Source organism: Ursus americanus, chromosome 14 (genome assembly GCF_024610735.1).
Source record: "Ursus americanus isolate L20-20 chromosome 14, mUrsAme1.1.p, whole genome shotgun sequence".
Lineage (NCBI taxonomy): Eukaryota > Metazoa > Chordata > Mammalia > Carnivora > Ursidae > Ursus > Ursus americanus.
This window is the reverse complement of record NC_142140.1, coordinates 22,753,139-22,776,361: the sequence shown is the minus strand read 5'-3', so window position 1 is coordinate 22,776,361 and position 23,223 is coordinate 22,753,139. Positions and strand designations below refer to the sequence as shown.

General features: G+C 38.9%; 1 protein-coding gene across 1 annotated transcript in view; it reads left to right on the top strand.

Annotated features, from left to right (window-relative positions):
- The window catches only part of TAFA1 (TAFA chemokine like family member 1), a 356,224-nt gene extending 343,986 nt beyond the window's left edge, over positions 1 to 12,238 (top strand). Inside the window, exons 3-4 of the mRNA XM_087866864.1 lie at positions 5,441 to 5,565; positions 11,118 to 12,238. Coding sequence (XP_087722990.1) covers positions 5,441 to 5,565; positions 11,118 to 11,135 — 143 coding nt within the window. The 3' untranslated portion in view covers positions 11,136 to 12,238. The remainder of the gene's footprint in view (positions 1 to 5,440; positions 5,566 to 11,117) is intronic.
- The last annotated feature ends 10,985 nt before the right edge of the window (positions 12,239 to 23,223 follow it).

Sequence of the window (23,223 nt, the reverse complement as noted above, 5' to 3'; positions counted from 1 at the left end):
ATGTGGGCTCACAGGAAAGAGGGAGTTTGGAAAGACTGCAGGCCACAGTATTCGATGCCTTTAACTTTCTGTTTACTTTGATAAAGACAATAACACAGAGGGAGTCACAGACAGGCCCTTCGAAGAAGAGCATTGGAAGAGCTGTTCCAGCAACCTGCCTCAAGGAAGGCAGGAGAGCTGTCCCAGTCCTCTCATGGAGTTCCAGCCGTTGCCTAAACTGCATGACAGGTTGCACAAATATGAGCCTGAAAATTTGTCTTGATTGATGTACTTATAACTACTTCTGGGAACATGAATGAAATCACATGTTCGGCCATTTAATTTATGCTCAAACTCTCATAAGTCATAGAAGCAAGCTGAGAGTTTGGCATAATATTGAAGCACAATGGTTCACTCTCTCACTTTGCGAAGAATTGCCTTTTCTGTTTTGGAATGATTTTATTCTTTAGAGTAAGAAAAATGATGACGCCGATGATAATAATAGCTAATATTTATTGAACATCTATTGAATGCCAGACACTCTGCTAAGTGCTTTGAACGCACTTTCTCATGAAATTCCCCCAATCCTTTGATATAAGCAAGATTTTTTCCCCTCTATTTCTTTTTTTTTTTTCACTCATTCATAAATTCTAAACCTGTCTTGAGTTACTCTGTGCCGTTCAAAGATGAATGCAGTAGGATCCCTGCACTCCAGAAGCATGTTGCCTGGTGAATAGGCAGGTATATGAGCTAATAATTCCAGTCCATTGTAGTTAGGGTTATAGTTGATATAGTTGAGTTATTGGCCATATGGTTTCCTCAGTTGTTCCTAACATCGCTTTCAGCTCTGCCCTTCTTCACAATTCTGCAGTAGGCAACGAAATCAAGACCTATCCCTTCTGTGTGAATACAGCCATGCTTACGTAAGAGTTCAGCTGCTTGCTTCTTCCTTCTACCATCTCGTGCATCACTGACAAATCCTTCTTTCCCAACCACCCCATTAATCGTGTCTTCCCTTTGTATACAGAATCTGGAATATTCTGTGACTTACCATTCCTTTAAGGCGGAGGGAAAAAAGCCTGAGCTTCATGCTTTCAAGAACTTCCACAATCTATTTTCTCTTCCCATTCCCCAGTGCGAGCCTCCTCTTCCAGCACAATAACGTACTTACTGCCAAGGGAGCACTTTGCTCATTTATAACCCCTTAGAGTAATTCATGCCAAAATGCCAGTTGTGCCCATATTGAGAAACTCTGAGCTAAACTGTAAGCTCTCAGGGCAGAGACTATGTCATGTTCTTTAATTTGTCCATCTCACTAAATCAGGTAGTCCTTTGACTCCAGAAAGTACTCAAAGAACGTTTACTGAGTTGAGACCCAAATATTGTCTAATGAAATGATAAACAGGGACTGCAACTCTTCAACAAAATAATGCATATTTGCTGTATTTATTAAGTCCATTGTTTATCAGTACTTTGTTCTCTTTACATGGGAAAATGCCTCAAAGTGAACAATAATAACAACAAAAAAAGAACTTCTGGTCTATTTAAGATTTATCACTGAAAGATGGATTGATTCTCCTTTGACAGTCTCTCTTTTGCTCTGTAGCAACATGACCTGGTATAAGGGCCAAATCAAAACTCATGATTAAAGTAGCTTTAGTGATTTTAAGAATCTCTCAAGGAAAGATGAACGTTCTTAAAAAAGTTGAAGATCAGATATTTTCCTGAATATGGCACATTCGTAAAGCAAATTCCAGAACCCCGGGGTTAAAAGGGAGCCTCTTTCATAATCACCAGAGATAAGAAAGAGTTGGTTTTTGTAGCTGATGTTTAACTAACTCAGTTCTTCTAGGGGATAAAAAGTCCTCTACCTCACAGATTTCTTGTGGCTGCAAAAATTGTTCACTACTGGGACTTTCTACTAAAACACTAGAAGTAGTAAAATCAAGCAACACGTAGCTCAGTCTTCAAGAAACAAGAGTGATATAAACTGGCTCTTACCCAAAATAGTTTTTTTATGTTAACTTAATTTTATAAGAAACTAAATGTTTTATGTTTTCCTCAAGTGTTTTGTTTGTGTGAAATTTATTTTCAATAATCATACACCAGAGAGAATCCATTCATTCACTCAGCAGTCAGTAAATGCTTTTGAAGAGTTCTGTGAATCCTGAACACAAACTAGAATATGTCTGCACTATTATGATGCAAAAATAGATTTTATCATTAAGCAGGCCTGCGTTTTAGTGTTAATACCTACACTTCCTTCCTGTTAAGCATGGCAAAGTTATTTAACCCCTCTGGCCTTCAGTTTTTTCATCCATACAATAGGTTCAAAATAATACCCACCTTTAGGGTTGCTGTGAAGATTAATACGTTTAAAGTACCTAACACAGAAACACAGAAGAGGCCATCAAAGATGTCAGTTGTCATTTTTATTACTGCACTGACCATTATAATTCAAGATATTTAGAATTACTTGTGTTTACATTCTTCTTATTATAAATGTCGCCATCGGAAAAATTATAAAAACAGTTAAGTAACATTCATATTAGCATACTGTGTTTAATCAATCATTCCTCTTTCAATAATCTGAAGGTTTTAGGTAGCTTCCAGGATGGACGAAGAGGGAGCAATTTATAAATCCTCTCTGAATTTTCTTAAAGTTACTGCAGGAAATATGAGTATATGGAAAAAAACTAGGAAAAAAGACTGTAGTTTGACCTAGGACATGAAGTGACATACATTAAAATGACTGTGTAATGCATGAATCAGAAGCAAAATCAGTCTAATAGCATCTTTAGAAAAGCAACACCAGGAGAATGAAGTAGATTCTAATAAACCAGAGAGTAACATCAAAGCATCAAGCTCTATTTAGGAGAAGCAAGGGTAATACGAATTTTAGAGATTATAGGTGTGTCTGGGGACGTTTTTATTCTTAGAAAGCCTTTCGTTTTTCCCTGTGAGCCAGTGGACCTTTACTACCTGGAACTAAAGGTGATCTGTGGGTTTGGAGATGCCTTCTTTTTCCTATTGTCTGCATTTTCATTTAGAAGATATTAACACTTAAGAGAAAGAGAAACTGCTTTGTTGGCTTGCAGCAAAGTGGGTCAGCTCTGAGAGGGCAGAGAGCAGCCAAAGGAAGAGGGCACAGCGTCCTTTCGAAGGAAGTAAAGACGCTCGAGCTGACCTAACTGGCAGTTGTTCATCATTTGTGTCCCTCTGTGGGAAAAAAGGCACAACCGCTAAATGGGAGACTGTCAGGAAAGGCAGTTTCCCCTCAGAGCTAAGATCACAGCATTTCCATTCTCGGTGTCAATTCAGGGCAGCCATAGTGAGATATTAGGTGGGATTTCAGGGGACAAGTGTGGCAAATGTCACCAGCCTGTTGCTGACTGAGTGCTGGCCGAAAGGAAGTTCCAGACTGTGGGCTCTCAATAAACACGGCCAAACCCGGACTTTTATCTATATCACCGGAAGCCTTGCAATTTATTTTTGTCCCCTTTCACCACTACATGTGTTTTTCTTGCTGCCAAAACACACACATCTCTTATTTACTATTGTCACCTATTAATTCACATAAATAAGGTCTCTTTTACCTGTGACTGGAATCCAGCCCTATTCCGCATCCTCATACGGAGCCCTGCTATTGAAAAGAAGAACACTTCTGGGGCACCTGGATGGCTCAGTCAGTGAAGTGTCTGACTCTTGGCTGTGGCTCAGGTCATGGTCTCATGGGTTGTGAGATCAAGCCCCACATCAGGCTCCGTGCTCAGCAGGGTGGGCTTGAGATTCTCTCCCTCTGCCTCTCCCCCACTTACACTTGTGCACTTGTGCTCTCCCTCTCTCTCTCCCTCTCTCCCTGCTCTCTCAGATAAATAAATAATCTTAAAAAAGAAAAGAGAAAAGAAAAAAAAAAAAACCCTTAACTCTCATAATCATTTTATACCCTGTGGAGCATATGTGTCTTCTGTTACTACTCCATGTTTTAGCAAAATATCACATTGTCTTACATACGGATAGCCTATTTACGAGATTTTACTTGCTATACTTGCATGCTATATTCCAATGGAGATGCATTTTATGTCATTCAGTCTCATCTGCACATAAGGTATGAATCAAACAGAGGCAAAATTACCCTTGGAAAATTCCTTAAATTGACTGGATAATAGAGTAGACATGATTTTGCATGTAACATCAAAATTTGCAATCCATACACTAGATTCCAAAGGTGGGAAAATCTGAAGTCAGGGAAGCACAGAAAGAGGAAAACTTGAATGCAGGCAGATGGCCGGATGTTTAAACCATTCTGCTTCTAAATTGGCAATGTAATCCCTCCACAGAACGCCTAATGATGGATGGGTGGAGAATTTCAACGTGCTCCTCCTTCACTTTGGGGAGGGGGAAGTGTGACTCCATTCTGTTTTAATACGAACCCTCTGTGAGGTTAACAGATGTCCTCTGACCTCTTTGTCATTGTGAGGAGGAAGCATCATGGTGGGGACTCTTCTTTTTTGGGGGATAAGAGGCTGAGGGGTGAGTATCTACCGAACTAGGGTCTCAGTCCAGTGTGCAAACAGCCAATCGGAAAGTGCCGGAAAGAGACACTGGCAGACATTTTGAGCATTTTGGATGGCAGAAATAATCCTTCAATCATTAACGCATTAAGGAAGATGTGGAACTTCTGGATTTGTGTGGAGTGTATCCAGTCACTATTTTATAAAATCCTATTATCAAAACAAAAACAAAAACAAATCTGTTCTATAAATACATCTACTAAATTCACTGCCAGCTTCCTATTGTGGTCATCTTTGATTTCACCCTGAAAAGCGGGACTTTTTTTTATCAGAGGCTTAACTTTTGAAAGTTCCATCCACATCATACCAAACGTCAAAAGGAAACTCAGCTCACATCAAATATACCTTTGATTGTAAACAAATACTTTTATTTATTATTACTCTTAGTTTTTATTTTACAGGTTTTCTTTTATACTTTCAGTCATTTTTGTTTTTTTTCTCAAAGGCATTAGCCTGTGGGATAAACCCTAATGCGGAGTGGATAAACTGGCCTTTCTGAAGGAATAGCTCTGTCATTCTGAAGAGTAGTTAACACTTTTGTCCCCTTCCCTGAAAAGAAATAGTACAGGTCCTTGGTTTGTGAAAACTAACAAAGTTTCCTCCAAAATGTATGCCTCCCCAATCCATATGTTTTCACCCTTCATCGTCTGAGGAGATTCTTGACAAAACGTTGCTTGATCAAACCAGTCAGCATAAAATTATATTTGCAATGTAAGACTGATACATGAAAATATTACTCTTCTTCAGAGAGAATTCTTAGCCAGTCATTGAAGCGTAAAGAGAAACTAACGTGCTTGCAAGAAAATTGACACTTCTAGAGGGTCACAGAACCCGGGCCCAAGTTGTTTGGATGAATGCAAACACACTTGTTTCCTTTTTTCATGCAGCTTCCATAGTGATTGGGAAATGGTGGTGTGAGATGGAGCCTTGTCTAGAGGGAGAAGAATGTAAGACACTACCTGATAATTCCGGATGGATGTGCGCTACAGGCAATAAAATTAAGACCACAAGAGTAAGTTTATTTCTATCAAATGTCTCATGCATGTTACCAACTGTACTGTTTGCCTTTGTGTTCTACAAACAGTCCCCAGAGAAGCTTTGAACAGGAGACAAGAAGGCCTTTTCCCTGACAGAAAACATTCTTAACCATTCATATCGGTGTCCATCCATCAACAAGAAGTTAGAGATTGAACTTGACTTTTCCATACTGAGCAGTTCAGTGTTTCTGTGACTGGCTCATAAATAAGGCTGGGTTGCCCTAGCCAAAGGGAAGAGGAACAGTAATTATTCAAAGAATTCAGCCAATAACTATGGTGCTCAACAGAGATTATAAAATAAGAGTCTTGCCCAATTCGTCCAGATGGCTTGCTGAAAAGGACTGCATTTAAGTACAGCCATTTTCTATAGGTCTTTCAAAGAATTATCTGATGATCTTTTAAAGAAATGAGAGGTTTTTGTGATGTGAATTATCATTCCTTGGCTTCTATGGTAAAATAAGGAGTTATCTTCAAAATATGTAACAACCTGCATAGTGAAGCCATCCAACCCATCAGAATTGGGGTTATAATGGCAGGTTGGAGAGGCCCCACTAGGCCAGCCATCGACCCTGTAGAAACTAGATCATAGGAAAGTGTGGGTGTCCTAAAGGGGACAGGATGGAGGGGGTTGCTCAGAGCACTTAAGACAGTATTTATTCAAATGTACTACAGAACTATGTTACTATTTTAACAACAAGTAGGGTTACACACATCTGTATCATGCAACGTGTGTGTGTATTTTAATGCATTGGGTATTGTTGAAAACAAGCTCCACCATTTACAAATCCCAAGATGTTGAACTTGTAGACTTCCAAAAGGGTGACTCAAATTTAAAAGGGCATCTCTGATTCCCACCCCTGTATAATGAGGCTTAAGTTGATCTTTCTTTTCAGCATTATCTTTTCAAGAAATAAAACTGATACTTGCAGCCTTGTGATGCAGAAAACATAATACCTTATAAAACATATTTTTATATAAAAAATAAGTAGAGACTCTTTGCGTATCAAATTTAGTTGCCTGTATTGACCACAATAAGCAGTAAACGGCTATACCTCCTTGGCTCATGGCCAGGAGAGATTCCTGAGCACCCCAACCCGTTAGCATGCATTTTCATGCACCTGAGATGCTCAGCATGGATTGTCGTATTTCAATTCAAAGAAACCCCCTCAGGAGAGCTTATTCAAAAATGAACCCAGTTCATGACATTTACCTCCAGAAACCATCTTCATTAACTGATGGAGAGTGAATTTCAGGTTTCCCTTTGGTTACATTTTGCCTGAAACTAATTCTAGCAAACAATCTGAAAATGCCCTCAAAAGTCGGTTTTCAGCTACTCTGAGTCATGGCCGGTATGATTTCAAGCAGGTTGCTGATATATTTCCTGCCAAATCTCCATTTCCTCTTCCAAATGATAACTGATCTCCCTTTATTGAACATAAGCCCTGCTCTCATGGTTCCTCCAGACCTGAAACTCAGTAAAGAACAATAATACAAATCAAATTATTTCAGGATTTAAGTATATGAAATTCCAAGGGTAGCAACTAGGAGACTCTTTGGAAGACAGAATATAAATAAAGCACAGAAATATTAATGCTACTTTTTATGACTGTGTAACTTTCTTTGATTTGGCCTCTGTAGAGTGTATTTTAAAACATATTGTAAATACCTCCTAGACATTTTCTGTTCTTCCAGAAGTACAGTGCAGGTCTGATCATAGTAATAGACTAGAGCACACTGTGTTTGCTGCTGTCCTGAGTGGGCTGAATGTGACCAAGATCGTTGAGTGTACAAGAGAAATAAATCGCCCATGTGGTTGGTTTGAAAGCACAGGATGTCCCTGTTCTAATGTGTGTATCCATTTCAAGTGAGGAAATAAGAGATTGCTCTCCAGTCATGTGAGCAACACATCACTCAACTAATAAATCTCCACTCTGTCTTTAGAGAAGGAAAAAGGAAACACTAGGAAAAGCTGTACTTTTTTACACCTTGAGAGGACTCAGACGCTACTACTGACTTAATTTTCTCCCCACTTCCTTACAAAGAAATTCACAGTGAAATACATGCTTTTAAATACAAAGGCACAGTTAAGTCCAGTTGATACATAAAGGAACTTTCCATTCTGTATAAATGGCATGCCAATGCCAGTCTTTAGATGATATGTTCCAAAATAGATTTTATATTAATTTTTCTAGTATACCCTATGTGTTTTTCCCTGTCAGAGTATAAATATGCCTACATACTTCAAATATTGTCTGTGGCAGTTTAACTTTTAAAACAGTATAATAGACAGATTTGCTTTAATTATGAGTCATATGTTTTCATTGCTCTGTTCTTATCCAAAAGGTAATATTTAGGATAAAAAAATTCAAGTTCTTAAAGTAGTAAGAAAAAGAAAATCACCTCTTTGGTTTTATGTGTAATAATGATTCCAAGAGAGTATTCTCAGAAAAAAGAAAAACAAAAACATAAAAGCAAAAAACAAAACAAAACAAAACAAAACAAAACAAAAAAACCCCAAAAAACAGAAGAAACATGCCCAGGTTGTTAATGGCAATTAAGAATTTCCTTCATACTGTTAATTTTTTAAAGTAACTCCAATATGAAAAGATTTGCAAGATAGAGTCCTGAGATGTCATTTTTCCTTATATAGGTTTTTTAAAAACCTTGCTATTATGAGTTATTTCCCAAATAATCATCCCAAGTCAAAATTCTCAGCAGTCTGTGAATTGTAGATAAACAAAAGCTATTTCAAAGTGTGATCTAATTCAAAAGTTCATGATGCTCATTTTTTAAGGAGGATGGAGAGTAGAAATTCATTGTTTCATTTAAAGGACCAGACACCACAGAACGGGAACTAGCTGGGGTAATAGGCTACAGTCTGAAGGAAAACATTGGGAAAATTAGTTCTAGGTGATAATATAACCTACAGAGGGAAGGGCACAGGCTTCCCTTTTGGGAGATTGGAGAGAATAAACCTTAGGCAAAGAGGAAGCTTCTTGAATGTCATTTTACAGAGAGAAAATAGTCACCCCTGAGAAGTTTTCCAAAATCCAGCAGGGGGTACAATAAAGCTGGTGACAGAAACGCTCCCGGAGAGAAGTCTGGTACATCTGGGTGAAGTCTCAAGGCTAAATTTTAACCCTATTCCCACTTAACCACAGCTTCAGTTGTTTCATTAAATTGCTTTGTTGTTAGTCTGCAGCAAGACACACCAATCCAGATAGCGACAAGAGATCTTTTCCTATGGTTGTAGAAGCCTATGGGTTTATTTCTTTTCTTTAAACTTATATATCAAAAACATACTTTTGAAAGTTGGTGACGTAATTGGAAAATTGGCTCTGTAGATTCTGGATTTGCTAATCTCCGTAATCAGGTGAGCTAATTCCCTATAACAAATATTGTCTTATATTTAATATATATAAAATGATATGGCATATTATGTATTTTTAAAAAAGAAAGTTGGGGATGCTATATCCAGTGCATTCAGGAAGAAATGTATACTCTGTGTATTCAGGAATGATGCCTTAATTTAGAAAGATAGATTTCTCCCTGGAAAAAATAAGTTGCTTGACAATGCTGTAATAATTCACATGTAAAAATTGAATATTCATTGTTTGGGGAACATAAGGAGGAAGGGAATAAAATGAGGAGAAAACCAAAGTCACTTGGAAGGAAAAATCGGCAGGTTAAAACAGAACATAAACTGGTATCACACCTGGGGACGTATCAAGCAACTTTGGATTTCCTTCAACTCAGTATGTTAGTGTCTTTCAGACTAACGAGAAAATCAACAGTTAGATTTACGCAGTGTAGAGTCAAGTTTCCTTCCCTAAAAGGCGGACTTAGCAGACCTCAGACTGCACACCTAACCACAATGGTTATCTTGTCAAACTGATGTTTTACACAAATCCATTGCAGTCATTTGTCCACACCCTCCTGGGCCCGTCCTCCCAATGGTGACTCTGACCTTGCACATCTCCATCCATTCTCATCGGCCAATGCGTTTCATATTACAGACGGGTCAAGTACCGGCTTTGGCATATCTCAGCTGTGTCACTCAAAATTCCACCGGGTCTGACGTGTTACAAAAGCCTTTATGATCCTGCGGTCCAGACCATTTTGCATGAACTAACCTTTAAGAGAGAAGGGTAGGAAGGAGGGGTGGAGGTGGGGGGTGCAGGGGGATGGATTTGGAAATTGCAGGAAGGAAAAATAAATCAATTTATGCTGTCACAATTGCCCCTGGGTTAGAGTGAACTCATTCATTTCTTTAACCAATAAATATATTTAATCCTCTTCTATCTAAAGTTAGTGAATTAAGGTTTTGGGGATGGGATGGTAGATATGACTGATCTCCTGTTCTTCGGTGGAGGATAGGGCCTAAGGTTGGGGGTGGGGGTGGTCGATAGAGATAAAGAAAGGCAATTCCAGTTTGGTTTTGTAAATGTCACTCTCCCCCTCCTTTTGATGAAGAAGAAGACAGTGGAAACAGGAGGTGATAAACACTACTGGAATGTAGGAAACCAAAATTTGGAAGAAACTGTTATTCATATGGAGAGGATAAAAAAATAAATGTGTGAAGATTTCTCATACGTGCTGCCCCAGGCACAACCAAATTTTCAAAGCAAACTTTTATTACTGTTCCCACCCAACCCTGAAAGCTTTTCATGGACTCCACCCCTGGACTCAGAATACTCAATTCCTAAGACTATAAAGAACTAAGAGATGATGAAGAAAAATGCGTATGTCCTAGAACTCTAAAGTAGAACCTTCAACTCTTAGAATCATCATTTCCGCCCCAAACCGGTGGCTCTCTGTGCATGCATCCTTTTGAACATAGAGTCTTTGGGACCATATTCAAATATATTAAATGGCACCAATAGTGGTAGGAGTATGCTCATGGTTGCCCTTGAGTCCTGTGTCATTGAGAGGAAGAGGGCCTCATCCTGCAAGGGTCTCCTATGTTCCTGAGAAAATGTGTTCTAACCTTGGCAGTGACTTATGTCACCCCTCCACATGTTACAGCAGGCCAACTTGACAAGGCTGTGGAATGACCTACTCAGTTCAAATTCTCATCAAACAGACACAGGACTAACTACATAATCTGAAGGACCCAGTGCAAAAATGAAAACACAGGCCTCTTGTTCAAAAATTGGTAATAATTTCAAGACTGCAATAGCAGGTCATGAAATGAAGTGCAGGGCCCTATTCAGCATGGGGCTCTGTGCAACTGGATAGGACATGTGCCAATGAAGCCAGTCATGGTTATTCATTGCTCCCAGAGTCTAGCTCCTCAGCTGTGGCAAAACAAATGTAATGAATTGATAAAAATACGATGGCCTGTCAGTGTGCTTTTTGATCACCATTTGAGAACTACGGCTCTAGACTAACATTTTTGGCTTCAGAGCACTTGAAAGAAGCAACATACCATAAATTCAAGATGTCCTCATTTTCTGCCTATTCACCTTTCTTTACGCCTTCATTTTGTTCTTTTCTCCCTGAAATTTCTTTCTTTCTTTGGTTTCAGATTCACCCAAGAACCTAATGGAAGCATTTGTTATAGTAGCAAAGGAAAACCACCTCTGCGGAAAATACGTTTTAAGAATTTAAAACATCCTACGCATTACAAGCCAAATGGATTTCTTATTTGCACTTTGACTGGTTACCAGATAATCACAGTGCTTTTACTGTGTCTTACGAAGTATCCTATAGTGAGAAGACCCCGCGCTTTTGGCAACACCATGGAAAGTGGGTTTAAAAAAAGGGTTTTCTCAATGAAAATTTTTGGGATTACGAAGAACGATCAACTATCTTCTAATTTGGATCTATAGTTACTTTGTACCATTTTAAATATATGTATATATATAATATTTTGAAATATTATATATTATCTTCAAGAAATGAACAATACCACAGTTTGAGGCGGCTGGTGTACCTCTTTTGAGTTTGGATGTTCTGTTTTGTTTTGTTGCGACTTCTTTTTTTATTGGCAAGGAAGAAGACATGTGCCCTTTTGAAATTTCAACATGGCACTCACACTGGAAGGCCAGCTACAGGTGGACTCCTGGAATCTGAGGCATCATAACAATACTGAATCGAGAGCTTCCTTCTGTTTCTACCAGATGGCCCAAGGAAGCACAGCGTCCTGTTTTATTGCTTTCTACCCTGTGCAATATTAGCATGCAAGCTTGGCTTACATAACCATACTTTATATTCAATTGATATATAATAACCATTCTAACCTCTTCCAGGAAAGTATTTTTAGAACTACTAGCTTTTCCACAGATAAGACAATGAGGATTCTTGAGGGAGCTACTCCACCATGCTATTAAGACTCTGGCAAAATTATGGTAGAATACAGATCCGTGTATTAATAAGTTCTGTAAATACAATGTCTTAAGGCTTTGTATAGCTGTCCTAGACTGCAGCAATGTCCTCCGATTAAATCCAAAGTCTGGCATCATTAAGTACATAGTGCTGTAGCAACAAGTCTTATCATGGCACCTCTTTCTGTGTTTGATTTGCTTTTTCCAAGAGTATTCAGATCTCTTCTGGTGAGACAGGAAGACCATTAAAGCAATTAGGTTTCAGAATGATCTATGTGACCAAATGCTGGACAGCCCTATTAAAGTGGTAAATAACTTCTTTCTAACCCTACTTGTCCTCTTTATTCGCCATGTTTTTATCCTGAGTCAGCTTTAGCCAAATCCAGAGAACACCCTGCTTAGAGACTTGTCGTCAGCCAGAATTTTTTCCGTGAGGTCTTTGCTGCCATCACAGCTGATATTTCTAATTCCAGTATTTTGAAAATCATAAATTCATTACTATAACTGCTGTGTTCTTGGCCCAAAAGTTGAAATGTCAAATCCCATCATTGGGTTTTTGTACTGGTCACTTGAATGATACATCTGGGGCTCACTTCCCAAAAAAAGAAATTTTTGTCCATCTTCTCTTTTTAAAAGTTACTCAGATGATGATTATAGAAAGAAAATATCTATGTATTATCTACCTGGGATAGAATAATAGTACTGTACATTCCTGTTATTTAACCTATCATATTGCAAGTATATCTGTTTTTTCCCAAACCCTTCTCTTTAGAATACATGTTGTTAGGGCCTTTTATTAGATCACCAGCACAAGTGGTCCCCTAGTGTGGATTTTTAAAGTTAAACCTCAGGTAAAATCCAGAGGTTCCTTCATGTCTACCAATATAGCTTGAAGTCTGATTGAATATGTAAATACTCTAATCAGATAGGTTGATTCTGTATCTTGAATGCCTATAAAAGCATCTAGAAATGGAAATGGAATCCTAATTGCAAAATCCAGGCTTTCTGAATACTTTCACAAATATTTGCCAGAAGATAGCATAAAGTTCATACAACCAAATCGGAATCCCTTGAATTTATGGTCCATATTCATGTACCAACTAATATATTAACAATTGACTTTCACTTGTAAACTGGAGAGTAAAACCTGAAATCACGAATGCAAAGAATTATCTGGAACGGTACTTCCCAAAATGAGGAGGAAAAAAATCTCCATACTCAAATATATTGGGGAAAAGTTCTTAAATAAAATAAAACAGAAATATTTACTGAGGAAATTTTTAGAGCCTATAATACACAGAAAGTGATGTATGTCTTCAAGAAAGACTAAAGCATGGGTTGCCAAGTATAGAGCTTCCAGAATCCAGACATATAAGATGGTTACTTGACTAATGGACGGTACATCCCTGCCTAATGAGAAACTACAAGAAATTATTTCTGTGTGAGGATACATTGACTGCCTTGTCACATCTTCAATTTTTTCAGTAGCACCAGAAATCGGGATTTTTATATAAAATCTCCTAACATTCTTAAATAAGATTAATATGAGATGTTTGCCATTACAAACTCTGCAAACATTATTATTGCCCCCAAATTCTCTGATCATGTGGCCTTTTCTAGGAGATGAATGTTTCCTGGAATACCCTTTTAAAAGCATTGGTCCTGAGTGAAAACCCAATAAGAAGAAAAAAGAATATTCTCTTTTCTATGGCCTCACGCATACAGACCCTTTTTACAATGTACAATATGTGGATTTCACAGCTTCTCCTATTCTGTAACCAGAGCCTATAAGTCAATGAAAGAGTTAGTCTAGAGGCCCAGGTCTGTCAGTTCATTTCCTAGTGGTCACTTCATGAAATAACCTCCCTTGGAAAGACCTAGAAGAAGAGAGAAGGGGGGAAAAGACCACATCAGAATCAGGCAACCATCCAATAAAACAGTGCAAACATTTGTAAATGTCATCAAATTCAATTTGGATTCATCAAGGCCCTTATACAAATGTGTGAACCCTCAAGTTGTATTTAAATTGGACCCACCCCAGTTAGGGGGATTCGGTAGCTACCCCGTGCCTACAGCTGTTGTTTCAAAACTTTTATCATGTATTGCTGGTAATAAAGAGCTCGGTGTGGTATGACTAATAATGATTTTTGGGCTTGTACATCAGGTGTGATAAATAATGTTCTAATGTAATTAGAGCAAATGGAAAGAGTTTCATCCAGAACCCAACTCTCGGTAAAAAGGAAAATATGGCTCATTTCATAAGACAGATTTTTGAGTTAGGTAAAGCTTATTTGTTGACTTATTTGTGTGTGTGATTAGATTTATCTATTAATGGATTTGGCAAGCACACTGAGAAGTTTTACTACAAGGCTTTTTTCCGTTATCGAATGATGAAGAATGTTTTCACCAACACACAATTCAACATCATTTTCTGATCAAATCCAGTGTAACTTTCCCAAAGCAATATAGTGATTTTATATAGTGCAGTATATAATGCCACCTTGCCATTGTCACTGATGTAAGTTATAAAGGGTATAAAAATTGCTTACGTGAGGAGATCCACTCATTCCTCACCTACGTAGGATATGCACTCCATCCTAGAAGGTTAAATGGCAGGTCATAATATGAGTTTTTCTTTTAATTAAGCTTGACACTTCCATTTCAAAAATCTATTAAGGTTTGCTTGACAAAAGAAGTATACCATTTCTCTTTTGGTGAGCTGTCTGCTTTCCAAATAAAAGATTTAGTGTCCAGTAAATTCTAGGGCTCAAGCCACATCCATCTAGCGTGTAAATATAAGAAAACAAGATATAAGGCGTACTAAGAAAAGCGAGGACTCAGGACTAGAGACAGCAGCGATAGAATCGGATGGCCTTGTGCCCACGGTCATCGTACAAAGTGATAAAATAGAATCATGTTCACACTTCAAAATAAATTAAAAAGAAAACCATTAATTGCATGCACGCACGTGCACACACACATGCACATATTTCCCATTAAAGATTTCAAACTTTTAGCTTGCGTAGACAGGTTGTTTTTTTTCCTTGTAAAGATGTTGTGGCATGCTCTCACATCATTGGTCTGCGAGTGGCTCTCATTTATTTATTTATTCATTATTTATTTTGCTTCACTTTTTACCAAGCGTTAAGCTCTCATTTTTTTGTTTTGGCAGCTAGTTGCATTATTTTAAAAAATAATAACAACCAATCATCGAACATGAAAGTCAGGACCCCAGCCATAACTGACTGTGTTTATAGACGAGGCAGTGTACATCCAGCCCTAATTCCTACCTGTTCAGAGAAGCTGTAACCAACCCAAGAGTAGACTCACGTGTACGTGCCGAGGAAAATGTGAGGCCAGACTTGCCTTAAGACAGTGGTTTTCGGGAGCCTGGGTGGCTCATTTGGTGAAACATCTGCCTTCAGCTCAGGTCATGATTCCAGGATCCTGCGATCGAGTCCCATATCGGGCTTCCAGCGGAGAGCCTGCTTCTCCCTCTTCCTCTACCCCTCCCTCCCTGCTTCCCCCTGCTTGTATGCTCTCTCTCAAATACATAAATAAAATCTTAAAAATAAAAAAGATAGTGGTTGTCAAGCATTTAGCCACGGTACATGGATGCATGGCCATACATTCCGGAGTGGGCTGGAAGTGGCTTCTTACTATTAATAAAGTCTGCAAATGCATCTGAAAAGGAATTATAATTGGCTCAAGGGTGGTTCTCAAACAAGGCCTAAGAGGCATATGTGCCTATAGGTGCTAGCCAGGTAATAGTAGTTAGTTAACCAGGGTCACCTGTTAAAGCCTAGGCACCCAGTGATGAGGCTGGAAACCTGACGCGACAGGGTTCCATCAGCCAACATTGGGTCCCAGACTACTGTGGCCTTGCAGCATTAGGGAGCCAGTGTGGCCCAGTTCTGTTTTATCTGTTGTTGTTGTTGTTGTTTGGGGAAAATCCAGAAACACAGAGGCTTGTATGAATTCTCCAAATTTTGGATATTTATAACCCATTGTATTTGCATTAAAAGAAAAGGGTATTTCCATCCATGAAATACCAGTTTACAAGTCTGACCTAAAGTTACATTATTCTCATAGATTTGCATCCTTGTGCTCATCCTCTGGTGGTAGAAAAAGCAGTGGAGTTAGAGCTCGTTTGAAGTTCATTGCACTTAACCTGCAGACTGTCTTACTTTTCCACTGAGAATACTGTGGGTGCAGCAACAGATCTCAACTGTCCTCGATTGGGGACATGCCACGGTTGCAAAAAGGGGTCAGCCACTGACTAGAGTGGAATTAATTGATTGAACTTCTGTAGATTCCAACCTGGGGGTCACAAGGTGATGTGGAAGCAAAATTTAGGGACTGGAAGGAGGCAGTATCAAATCAGGAGAACCCACCAGTTGGTGCTAATAGATATGAGAAGCTTGTACATTTAGGATAAAGAATGTTACAAACTGGCTGCCAGATCAGAATGGCCTCTTCCCTCTGCTTCCATGTTCCACACCCACACATGCAGATTCTTGGTTTCTTTGTCCCCTCATCTGGATCCTCCTCCAGACTGATAAACCCTAAAGGTTTTTCACCCCTCTACTCCCCACCATTCACTTCCCCAATGAGACATTTCTTCTCTCTTTCATATTTCAGGCTGATAAAGCACTCCATCCATTGAAAAGAGCCCCAAGATTGTAAGCCAGAAAAGCTCCCCCAAACATAAGAACTAGGAAGATCGGTAGGAGAAGAAAGGGATAAAGAAAGGGGGGGTAATCAGAAGGGGGAATGAAGCATGAAAGACTATGGACTCTGAGAAACAAACTGAGGGCTTCGGGGGGGGAATGGGATAGGTCGGTGATGGGTAGTAAGGAGGGCACGTATTGCATGGTGCACTGGGTGTTATACGCAACTAATGAATCATCGAACTTTACATCAGAAACCAGGGATGTACTGTATGGTGACTAACATAATATAATAAAAAAAATTTAAAAAAAAAAAGAAAAGAAAAGCTCCCCCAAAGATTCAAGTCCTTGTTCTCCACTTATAACCTAGAAAAGCCTGTACCCTCTGAGTTTTCATGTCTATAAAATGGAGATTGTGCCCAAATTTTAAAGGTTAGGGGAGGATGAGGAAAATAGAGAAAATGGAAAGGTTTTATAAATGGAAAGCAGCAGGTAAGCTGTGGTGGTTGTGGTCTTCCTCTCAGATTCCTACGATTGCGTGTCGCCTAGGTGCTCCCTGTGCCAACGCTAGCCCCACTCAAGGCAAACAAACAAAAAGAAGCCTAGGTAACTAACAGCCAAGATACGATTTCATATTCTCTTCATAGAAAGCTCAAGGACTAGACTGATCTTGCTCAACTTTGTAGGATTTGCCGTTTGCCATTACCACTGCTAATGTTTTTAAGCCACTGGAAAATGTCAATATAACTTACATTCAAGCATTGGCATTGGCACAAGCAAATAATTGCATGTTAGAGAAGGCACCTTGCTGGTGTCCAGAATGTTCATCCAGAACTTGAACTGCTGATGACCCGAGTCATCTGCTGTGTAAGACAATTTTCAGCAACTACACATCATGTCATTACCTGGCTACTTTGTTCCCACATCCAGCCTCTTGTCATTCAGGCTATTGTCCTAGCAGATTCCTACGTGACCCTTGTTATGGCAGAAGCATGACCTTCCATTATCCACTCTTATAGCTACCGCACTGGTAGAGACTGCTTACATTCATTCATTCATTCATTCACTCATTCATTCAGTTACCAAGTACCCATTGAGTAGTTAGTACATGTTAGGGACAGTACTAGGTACTGGAGATAATTTCAGATTTTACATTAATCTAGGGGAAACAGACAAAAGACAGTGAACAAGTAATCATAAATCATGATAAAGAAATGCAAAAGGAGCCACGAAAGTAAATAATGGGATGGAAACACGAGCTTGAGGAAGGATAAGCAGGGAGTGTCTCTTGGAGGAGGTAAAATTTAGTCTGAGAACTAGAGGGTAGCAGGAAACAGCCATACAGAGAGCCAAGCGGGGAGCGAGGGTGAGCAGGGTGAGTGTTGCAGGTGGACAGATTAGTATATGCCAAGGCCTTAGCCAAGGAGGACTTCTATGTGTTTGCAAGACTGAGAGAAAATCTCTTTCAGTTTGCTGTCAAAGCGGAGTAGTTAGAGCAAAGTGGCATGAGTTTGGGGAAGTAAACTTAGAGTCAGATCATGGGGCCACACAAAGAGTTTGAGTTTTATCTCAATTGTGGCAGGAAGAGATGAAAAAAGGTTTTTAGACAAAGAGTGACACAATCTACTTTATAACTACACCAGACACTATTGGTATCAATCCGAATCCTCTCCTTGTCCTATACACATACAGGGCAGACCAGATGTTTCAAGGATTTAGGAGGGCAACCATCAACCACTGGCAGATGAAACTTGATGAACAAATTTCCTAGCTTCCTCATTCCCATGTGGGACAACTCTGAGGCGTGTTCTCTATCATGATTGTCGAGTAGAACTTTCTATAGTGTGAAAATATTCTTTATCTGAGCTGTCCAATATGGTAGCCACTAGCCACCTGTGGCTATTGAGCACTTGAAATGTGTCACCTGTGACATAGAAAATGATTTTTATTTTTATCTAATTTTATTAATTTAATAGACAGCAACATATGGCTATTGACTACCCTACTGGACAGCACAGTCTCTGAGAGATGCCAAGTAGGACTGAGGCCCAGCTGCCCAAAACCTGCTCATAAACACACATTTTATTGGGTTTCCTTCATTCCTGTCTCATGCTCTCATTTCCTTCCCAGCACTGCCTAGATTCATCTCTCAAATAAACTGCTTCCATTGAAATCCCTGTCTCAGGGCCTTCTGTGGAGAGACCCACCTAAGGCAATGTTAAGGTGACCACTCTATTCCAAAAAAGGAAAACAATGGGAAGGGCACACAAGTGGTACTGAAGGGACCGGTAAGGAGGTTTTTCAACTATTTGGTAAACATAGGTGGAACACTTTCTTGTCACAACCTGGGCAGAGATCAGTGAATTCTGCTTTTCCTTTTATGGAGAAATTGAGAGCTTACATTCAGGTCTCAACTACATCCATAGATTCCATTTCATAGGCTTAGTTATCCAAGGCCATCTTGATAAGCCAAGAGTAAGGCTCGGGCACATCTCATAAGAGTAAGTCAAAATGAGAAAGCTTTTGGTCCCTTCTGATTTGACCTACCTCATTGTCAATGAGCAAAGTTTAAACTGAATTATTAATGAGAAAATTTCAAATTTGTCTCTAATCCTAGTATTTTCTTTCACCAAATGGTAAAATAAGTATGGCATTCTAGAAAATGCATCAAAGAACCTTAATCTCTAGTCCTCATTTAGAGAATCATTAACACTTCTTGAAGCGGTTCTCAGAAATGATACTCTGTGCAGACAACACCAAATCATCCCAATAGGAGAAAATGATGGCCTAAAGTGCCAGTGTGGAAATTTAAAGGACATAAGTGAAAGATCTAGGAAAGTTACATAATCAGGAAAGGCGGTATAAGAATGACAGAGACCTCTAAGAATATCATTACGAAGGCTAAATGAATTAAGGACTAAAATTGACTTCCAGAAATAGTAAGATCATCCTAAAAAGCATCTCATAGCTATGTTCAAAGCAAGTAGGACAAATCTGCCTAAAGCCAGGAGTGTATAATTGATAGAGAATTCAGGTTTTTCTCAAGCAACTATTTTGTTTCTCTTTTCTTTTTCCTACATTAATAAAAATTACCTTCCACCCAAAACATCTGAAAGGAATGTTGTTCAGAAAGAAATAAACTCAAGATAGAAGAGATTTGTAAGACAGCATCTAGCTCTCCTCAGGGGTTCAAGTACCCAGTGTGCAGTGATCAGGGGAGGGGGATAGCTCTGCTTTGTGCCATTTATTGATTTCTTTAGTGTAAATACTCCCACCACGGCTGATTTCAAGCTATCAACGTGAAGTAGGGAAGAGATGGGCGCTATTGACTCCCACAGCCAGTGAGGGCCAGCTCCAGCATATCGCCACCTCTGTGAGAGAAATCACAAAACTTTCAGATCACCAAACTATCAAAAAATGACCACACTAGTGACAGGGAATTTTGAGGTGTCTGGGAGAGGCACCTAGTCTAGTATTGGTTAATTATAGCTACAATTGTTAAAAGAAGAAGTGAATTCTAAAAAGTACAGACCGGTGACCCTGAGGTCAGCCCAGGGTAAGATTCTGCAATAGATGATTTAAGGGATTTCTGTGAATAATTAGGCAAGCAGTGATCACCAGGAACCAACTTGTGTTCACCAGGAAAAAAGTCATGCCAGACACCTTTTTCATTGGCCTGTTTTCTTTAACTAGTCTGAAGGATTTCAAGACATTGATGAACATAGTATGTCCAGACTTTAGCAAGGTATGAGTTCTTGGCCAAGAATTGGCAAACTATGGCCCTTACAGTAACTCTGTCCCACTGTCTGTTTTTATAAATAAAGTTTTATTGTAACACAGCCACGTTTACATATTGGCTATAGCGGCACTTGCGCTACCACAGCAGTTGAATAGTTGCCGCAGCAGAGATCTTACGGCTCAGAAAGCCTAAAATATTCACTGCTGGGCCCTTTATAAAGTTTTCTGACCCCTCGTCTGTTATGGAAAAGGCTGGATGATAGCAAAAGTTCACGTGGGCTCATAACCACAATGAATAGCCATATTCAAATGTTTCTAATTCATGGAATGATATATCCTGGAGAAATATGCCTAGTAGCAGAAAAGTGAGTTCTGTCCTGGCTGTGTCCTGTGCTTTGTTTTATTATTAACCACATGAAGGAGGGTATTGACATAGCATGCAGGCCAATATTGCAGATGATCCACAGTCGAAATGGTCACTGAGGATGTAGGATGTTTAAATCTAGTTCCATCAAATATGCAGGTGGAGGAAAGCAGTTTTAATGGTTAGAAACAGTTGAAGGACGTGCTGTTTAGATTTGTCAGAAAGAATAGGCAGATCAAGAATGAAAAGCTGTATTTAAATATTGGAAGTTCTGTCATTTAGAAAAGGGATTAAATTAGTTTCTAAAGAGTGCATGGGATTTTTTTTTTAAGATTTTATTTATTTATTTATTTATTTATTTATTTATTTATTTGAGAAAGAGAGTGAGAGAGTATGCACGAGTTGGTGCAAGGGGCAGAGGGAAAAGGACAATTGGACTCCTTGCCCATCCCAGGACCCTGAGATCATGACCTGAGTCAAAGTCAGACACTTAACCGACTGAGCCACCCAGGTGCCCCAGACTGTGTGGCCATATAATGAAATATATTTCAGTTAAAATAAGAACAATTTACCCATTAGATTTTTCACAGTAGGTAGTGATTTGCTTGTTGTGAAGGGTGTTCAAACAGACAAGAACTCTTGGGAGTTCTGTAGGAGGATTTATGCCTAAACAATCTTGTACTTCTCAGAATTTGGGACAATCTGAATCTGCTTTCTTATTGATAGAGTGGAAATAGAATTAGAGATCATTGGTTATATTCAGATTCTTATGATACAAGAAATTCTTAAGCTCTCAAGAGCAACTCACACTGCCTGTATCCAGATTGCTTGGTTCAGATGTACAGATGTCCCATAACTGCGCCCGAAGTAATGCTTACCAGCAAAAATAGGTCCTCCTTCTCAGTTTCAGAGGCATCAGTTTATTCAAAGCAAGCCAGTTAGCAAACAAATCCGCTCCATCACTAACCAGCCAGTTACAGCAATGATGAGGTGATGATGGAAATGATTTGGAGTCAGAGGATTTTTCTAAGAAATGAGCAATCCTTTGTTAGGGAGCTGGGCCAAAAGTTCAGTCAGGTATAACCTCAACTGCAAGGATGAACTAGTCAGCAATTTGATAGCGGGATGCAGATGAAAAACAAATCCGCCAAAACCAAAATGATTGAAGGCGGTAATTGGTTCAAAGATGTGAAACTGAGCAAGTCACTCAATATTTTAGCCAGGGATGTCTCCACTACATTTACAATGGTTTGGTAGATTATAGTTATCATCTCATTACAAATGAGAGTTTTAGAGGCAATAACACATATGAGTAGTGGGATATTCAATAAATGAAAATTCATCTGGACAAAAATCTCAACTCTATTTCACTTTCCTGTTTTAACGTGCTGCTTATGATCTCAGCACTCTTTCCAGGAATATCTAAATAAAAGACCATCAGATATTCCTTTGCTCTGGGAGGAAGTTTTGTTTTGGGAGAAAATTGTTAAATGGGAATGATCAGTGCTAACTCAGAGGTGCCACGTCCATTGTTAATTAGTTTTTCACTGTGGTGCACTTACCTAGAGTCCAACATCAAAAAGTCCCAAATACCCCAAAGTGCTGAACAATGCTGCCTGCATGCAGATGCCATCAAAGAAATGTGGGGCCTGAGCCAGCGAGACTTTACCCTACAAAATCATCTCTTTATAATCCTGCCCTGATATGGTGATTGTCAACCCTGCAAGATCCAATGCCCCCTCTGGACATCATCTAAGCCTCCTGAAATGAAATTCAAGGATAATATGACTTCCCTATACATGTAATTCTGAAAAATTCACAAGTATAATATAAAAGAGAACTGCAAGAAAATTGACTTATAATAAAATAATCTTTATTTTAATCTGACAGTGCTCTAGCACATAATGTTAGAAGACGTAATGAAATACTTAAAGATTTGAACACACATATGATGACTAAATCTGATTTAAGAGAAGTAAAATTTATTCAGATACTGTCAACGTATTATATTTTAAATTACAGACTAAGCATAGGGTGTGTGTACAAATATTTTAAAATACAGATGAAGTAACAGAAAAGGTGTATTTACATAAAGCCAACAATGCAACATCCGTAAATAAAAAATGAAACAAATGGGTTTATTGCTGACTCAAATCCACAATCCATGTTCCTATTGCTAATATGATTTTTCCAAAATGGTGACTAATTCTTGATCAAGTTCAGAACAAACCAGGACAGTCTTTCCCCATGTACATGTTAGTTACACTCCTGAGTGATTTTAGTGTATATCAAAATCACGCCTGCACAGATGTCTGTCACTTGATGAATGGATAAAACAAAATGCGGCTCATCCCGACAACAGAATATCACTGAGCCGTAAAAAGGAAAGCAGTGCGGATACATGCGCCAACATGGGTGAATTCTGAAAATATTGTGCTAAGTCAAAGAAACCAGACACCAAAGGTCAGGTATCCTATGATTCTATTTATATGAAATGTCCGGAATAGACACATCTCTAGAGACAGAAAGGAGGTT